This window comes from Mus pahari, chromosome 19 (assembly GCF_900095145.1).
Source record: "Mus pahari chromosome 19, PAHARI_EIJ_v1.1, whole genome shotgun sequence".
In the NCBI taxonomy this organism is placed as follows: Eukaryota; Metazoa; Chordata; class Mammalia; order Rodentia; family Muridae; genus Mus; species Mus pahari.
Genome location: NC_034608.1, coordinates 20,126,583 through 20,133,190, shown reverse-complemented (window position 1 = coordinate 20,133,190; position 6,608 = coordinate 20,126,583). Strand labels below are relative to the sequence as shown.

Below are 6,608 nucleotides of genomic sequence, written 5' to 3'. Positions count from 1 at the left end.
AAAAAAAAAAAAAAAGAATAGGCTAATGAACAAGTACACCATTCTCAAAAGGAAAAACAAATCGCCAACAAATAGTTTTTTAAAGTGATCAGCAGGGCTGTAGAGATGGTTTAGTGGTTAGGAGCACTGGCTGCTCTTCCACAGGTCCCCTGGGCTTGAGGTTTGATCCCCAGCACCCACAAGGCGGCTCAAAACCCTCTGTAACTCAGTTCTAGGAGATTTGATGCCTTCTTCCAGACTCCGAGGCCATCAGACACGCATGTGTATGTATGTGTATATGATATATATATATATATATATATATATATATATATATATATATATATATATATATATATATATATATATGAAACTGAGGCGGAGTGCTGGACCAGGAGGGGTAGAGAGAGAAGACCTCATTAAAGTAGCCTGTTGGTCACTCTCAAATTTCACTCTTCAGTTACAGGCTCCCACCTTGCATGGGAGACGTGGTGGTATGAAAAAAAGATTAATAATAAGAATAAATTTGAGTCATCTAATCTAATATCTTGTGAGCAAGTTTCCCCATCCATCCTTACATCCCCTCATCCCTAGGCAGAGAGCAGCAGCGAAGGCTCCTGATGGACCTCTGCTGCCAGCCCCTCCCTCCCTAGTGTGCACATGCGCAAACAGAGAGGGGCAGTACCTGCAGGGAGCTGTGCACAGAGAAGAGGCAAGAAGAGGTGGAGCTGGCTGCAGCATGCGCAGTGGGGTCCTGCAGCACCAGCAGCTGACGGTCGGTCTTCTGTGTGAACAGCAGCTAGAAAGAGAGAGCAACGGTTAGGGGAAAGTCGGGGCTAGGGTTGGGGCAGGGGGTGGGGTGGGGCTAGGGGGACTAGAGAGGTGGTGTAGGTGAGCTAGACAGGTGGCTGAGTGGTTAAAAGCACAGACCAGCTGCTCTTTCAGAGGACCCAAGTTTGATTCTCAGCAACCCATATGGAGGCTCACACCATCTATATGTAACTCCAGGCCCGGGTGATCCAGCGCCCTCTTCTGGCATCTTTGGGTACTGGGCATGCATGTGGTACACAGACATACATGCAGACAGATCACACACACACACACACACACACACACACACAGAGAGAGAGAGAGCACTGACAGTTTACAGATGCTCTAGCACCAGACTGCCAGCACCTGTCCATTTCTTAGATGGAAAAGCAAACGTCTAATCACAGGAGAGCCAGAAAACAATCTTCACTGCTCAGTCTCCTAGCCCGAGCCATCCTTGTTCTGAGGTCTAAGGGAGGGTCTGAGGAAGGAGGGGCCAGAAGCTCACACTCCTGATTCCTGAAGGTGTGAGAGGCTGGGACCCAGGTGCCCCGGTCTGAAGGAGGAGGACCAGAAGGGACAGGAAATCCCCTACCTTGGTGAGCGCTTGGTCGGGCTCAGAGAAGTCCCCACCACATGTTCCCTGCAGGCAATTGAGCTCGAACAGCCGGCTCCGTTCCTAGGAGGAGAGGGAGAGGTCGTGGCGAACACAGGCAGAAGGGCCACACCCATAGAACATCTGACTTGGGGGACTACCTGGGCACCCTGAGCTGAGAGGTGAGGGGGTGGGGCAGAAACGCACCTGCGTAAGAGCCTGAACAGCTTCCTCCTTCTTCCTGCTCAGCCCCCAGCTCTCAGCAGCCATCTGCTCTCCCAGAGACCTGAGCTGCTCCTCCAAGACCTGGATGCGGCGCTGCAGGGGACCCCCACTCTGGTCATTCACTTGTCTGCCCAGGCCAGGACTCCAGGCTACCCTCCGTGGTGCCCTGTATCCCCACCTCAGGCACTGGGGAGGGAGAGCTGTCACTAAGCCCCCTGGGAGCTTTTTTTTTTTTTTTTTTTTGAGGCCAGGGCCCAGAAGACGTCTAGGGTTGGTGACAAATGCCAAGGGAGACCCAGAAACTCATCAAGATCAGAGAGAGGGGCGCAGAAGTTAAGAGTGTCTTGCAGAGGACCCAAGTTCAGTTCCCAGCACCCACAACAGGCAACTACTCCAGCTCCAAGGGATCTGACACTGTCTTATGGCCTCCATGGGCTCCTGCACACACACACACACACACACACACACACACACACACACTTGCATACAAGCCTCATACACACATAATTAAAGTAAATTCATAAAAATAAACCTTAGGAGTGGGGGGCGTATGCCTATGATTCCAGCATGTGGGAGGCAGAGGCAGGCAAATCTACAGAATGAGTACAGAGTAGCCAGGGCTACAAAAAGAAACGCTGTCTCAAAAAACAAAAACAAAAACAAACCAGCCCCCCCCCCCAAAAAACCCATAATCATCATCATCATCATCATCATCATCATCATCATCATCATAACTTAAAGAACAGAGAAAGGGGAGCCATAACTGTGACACTGAAGAGCCTGAGGCAGAATTGCCTCAGATATGAGGCCAGCCTGGGCTACATAGTGAGTCCTAGGCCAGCCTTGGCTACAGAGTCCCTATCTCAAAATCCAAAGGGCCTGGAGATGTGGCACAGTGGGCAGAGTGCTAGCCTGGGAGGCTCGAAGTCTTGGGTTCCACCCTCAGCAAAAGCTGGGTGTGGTGGAGCACATCTGCAATCCCAGCACTCAGAAGGCTGAGGCAGGAGGATTACAACTTTAAAGTCGTCCTCAGCTACACAGCTGGTTCCAAGCAGCCTGGGCCCCACGCAGACAGAAACCAACGGAAGGAAAAGAGAAAGGGTGACTATCTGCCGGAAGAGGTGTGGGAGGGAGACCCCAGTCAGAACTGTTTAACCACAAATGGGAAGCTGAGCCGTATAGCTAAGCTTGTCCCCACAGGACAAGGCCAAACTCTGAACGTAAAACTTGACAGAATGAATGAGTGGCTGGGGCTAGCGAGAGGGCTCAGAAGGTAAAGGGGCTTGCTGCCACACCTCACGACATGAGTGTGATCCCAGGGAATACAGTGGGAGAATGGACTCCCGCTTTCTGACTTCTATTAATACAGTGGCACGCACAGTCTAACACACGTATAAATAAGTAAATGAATTTAAAAGTAAAAAAAAAAACAAAACAAAAAACCCAGCACTTCCCTTTATGAACGAAGTGGGGAAGATGACATGAGCACCATGGCCCTCACCGTCCTCAGTTACAGTGTAAGAAAAAGCAAAAGGATGCGCCTCAGATCCCACCGTAAAGAGTCGGTGGCTCATGGATGTGGTTATCACCACGTCTGACACGGTGATTGTCCCAGAACCATCACGGCAGTGGGGGAAAGGCAGGGATGGAGAAGGAGACAGGCTGGTCTGGGGAACTCACCCTGTGCTGGGCCACACTGGCCTGAAGTTCCCGGACCTTGGAGTCTGGAGGCCGGACAGCGGGGCTTTCCCGTTCCTCCTCCACGCGGCTCTCGCGCTCCAGCTGCTGGAACTCCAGATCCTCATAGGTGCGTTGGGCTGCATCCAGCTGCTCTCTAATCTGAGGGTGGGGACACAAGGGACTGGAGACTGGATCCCTACCCTGAGGAAGGAGTGAGCTGGTGGGCCTTAGCCAGGCCCCTAGATCTAAGGGAGAAGACAGGTCAGGGCCTCTGGGTCAGAAGAAGGGCTCATGGACCCAAGGGAGGGGGCTGGGGCCCAGAACCCCACATCTGAGGGAGGAGGGCTAGAGCCTAGAACCTTACATCTGAGGGGGGAGGGCTGGGGCCTAGAACCTTACATCTGAGGGGGGAGGGCTAGAGCCTAGAACCTTACATCTGAGGGGGGAGGGCTAGAGCCTAGAACCTTACATCTGAGGGGGAGGGCTGGGGCCTAGAACCTTACATCTGAGGGGGGGTTAGAGCCTAGAACCTTACATCTGAGGGGGGAGGGCTGGGGCCTAGAACCTTACATCTGAGGGGGAGGGCTGGGGCCTAGAACCTTACATCTGAGGGGGGGCTAGAGCCTAGAACCTTACATCTGAGGGAGGAGGGCTGGGGCCTAGACTCAGGTTTGAGGGAAGAGATCTGGGCCAAGACTTTGGGGTCCTACTGGCAGACAGACATGGAATCCATTTCTAAGCAGGTCCAAAGAGCCCTCACCTCTTGTACCCCTTGTGAGAGCCGCTCTCTCTGGTCCTCTGGCTGTGAATCAAGCTGTCCTTGGGCCTCCCTGAGTCTCTGACGGAGACTCTCCACATGATCCCGCTCCTGGCTCAGCTGCCTCTGCTCCTGAGAAGACAAACAGGCTGTGGACTCAGGCAAGGAAACATCCCAGCCAGGACCCAGGCCCTGCTGGGGTGTCTGCTCCTCAGACAGGACCCCCAGGTCTGCTTATGGCCCTGCCCCAGGGGAATTACCAAGGACACAGAATAAGAAGTCAGAGACAGCCAGGGAAGGTGGCATATGCCTATAAACCCGGCACTTGACAGGTGGAGACAGGAGAATGGCAAGTTCAAAGCTAGCCTGGGTCATAGAGCCAGACCTTACAAAGGAAGTAAGGGTGGGATGTAAGAAGGGAGGGAGGAAGCAAATAGGAGAAGGAGAGGCCAGGGGGTTGAAAGGAGAGAGGGACAAAAGGAGAGACAAATGAAGGCACGAGTGTAAAAATACAGTCATGCTGTGTGAAAATGGAGAGTTAAGGTAGGCCAGCCTCAGGCCCTGCCCTCCAGTCTTGCAGCATGGACTCCATTTCTTCCCTGCTCCTTATTATTATTATTATTATTATTATTGATTCATTTAGGTTTTTTGCAGCCTAGTGGACTGAATCATATGCATGATATACCAGTGCAGCACTGCAAGCCACACCCCAACCCCTCACTGGGGGATTCTAGGCAGAGGCTCTACCACTGAGCCACGCCCCCCAGCCCCTCACTGGGGGATTCTAGGCAGGGGCTCTACCACTGAGCCACGCCCCCAGCCCCTCACTGGGGGATTCTAGGCNACTGAGCCACGCCCCCCAGCCCCTCACTGGGGGATTCTAGGCAGGGGCTCTACCACTGAGCCACGCCCCCAGCCCCTCACTGGGGGATTCTAGGCAGGGGCTTTACCACTGAGCCACGCCCCCAGCCCCTCACTGAGGGATTCTAGGCAGGGGCTTTACCACTGAGGCACGCCCTCTGACCAGGTGTATCTGATGCACCAGTCAGGGCTGACATGTCATATGTATAGTTCATGTTTGGTTTGGTCAAATGCTATCACTGGGGTTAAATGTAGAGTCATGGAACTACGAGCTGATCTCCATGGTCAGGACTTTCAGCAATGAAGGGGCAAGCCTAAGCCAAGCCTGGGAAGTGTGGCTGGAAAAGAAATAAGGAGAGAAGACAGGAAGGTCTCAAAGGGGAGGGGGAGGGGCATGCAGGGCAAGGGGCAGGGTTATCGTCTGATGCTAGAAGGGACACCAAGGTCACACTGTGGAGAAGAGGGATTTCCAGGATGGTAGGTAAGGGTCAACATAGACTGAGGAGGAAAAGCTGGTCCTGGGCCCATGGGTCTGAGGGAGAAGGGCTGGGGCCAGGATCCCAGAGCAGAGGGAGGAAAGCTGGGGACTGGAGCCCTAGGTCTGAGGCAGGTACGGCTTAGGGCTCAGATTTCTGGGTCTGAGGGAAAAAAATGACTGGAGCCCAGAATCATGGACAAACAGAACTAGACCTCAAGAGAAATCAGGGCTCAGGGTGATGGGACACAGCTCCCTGACAGACAGACAGACCGACAGACAGACAGACAGCTGACAATGACTTTTTCAAGCCGTGACCTGGAGGGATGTCCACATCTTTAGATAAGAGAGTCTTAAGATCAGAGTGACTCACTGAGGTCTAACTCTCAGAGCCGATGTCCCTCAGACACAGTGGGAAAGCATTAGAGCACGCTGCAATCTCACCACGCCTCTACAGCCAAGCCACCACATGCTCCCAGAGAACAGAGGGGCACTGACCGGCCCCACAGGCACATGGTCAGCCACATCCTGGCTGCAAACTGAAGATTCAGATCCTTGCCGGGTGTCATCACGCAGGCCTGCAATTCCAGGGCTTGGGCGGTGACAGCCAAGGGACCAGGAGTTCAAAGTCATCCTCAAACTCAAGTCCAGCATCAGTCTGGGCTACAGACCCTGGGTAGGGTGGAGGAGGAAGAGGAGGGCTAAGACAGGGAGGCGGCACCCACACTTTTGCTATAGGATAACACATACGTAATTCAGCTGGGCCTAGTGCTGCCTGAAATCCCAGGGCTTGGGAAATGGAAGCAGAAAAAACAAACAAACAAACAAACAGGTGTTCAAGGTCATCCTCAGCTACACACAGAGTTCAAGGCCAGCCAGGGCTACCTGAGATACTATCTCAAAAACCAAAACACTGGATAGGTTAAGAGTGTGCACTGCTGTTCTTACAAAGGGGCTGAGTTTGCTTCTAGCAGCCATGACAGGCAACAACCTGTAACTCCAGCCTCAGGGGTTCTGAATTCTCCTTCTTCAGGGGTCAGAGACCACTCACATGAAAGTTACAAATGCACACACACACACACACACCAAATAATTAATTAATTAATCTTTTTTTTTTTAAGACCTTAAGATGCCAGGCAGTGTTGGCACACGCCTTTAATCCCAGCACTCAGGAGGCAGAGGCAGGCGGATTTCTGAGTTCGAGGCCAGCCTGGTCTACAGAGTGA

At 52.8% G+C, this 6,608-nt stretch overlaps 1 protein-coding gene across 1 annotated transcript in view; it reads right to left on the bottom strand.

Annotated features, from left to right (window-relative positions):
- Phldb3 (pleckstrin homology like domain family B member 3) overlaps positions 1–6,608 on the bottom strand; it is an 18,706-nt gene that overhangs the window by 9,366 nt on the left and 2,732 nt on the right. The window contains exons 4-8 of the mRNA XM_021219830.2: positions 4,050–4,178; positions 3,290–3,448; positions 1,592–1,702; positions 1,385–1,468; positions 665–778 (exon numbers count right to left, since the gene is read on the bottom strand). Of these exons, the coding sequence (XP_021075489.1) occupies positions 665–778; positions 1,385–1,468; positions 1,592–1,702; positions 3,290–3,448; positions 4,050–4,178 (597 nt within the window). The remainder of the gene's footprint in view (positions 1–664; positions 779–1,384; positions 1,469–1,591; positions 1,703–3,289; positions 3,449–4,049; positions 4,179–6,608) is intronic.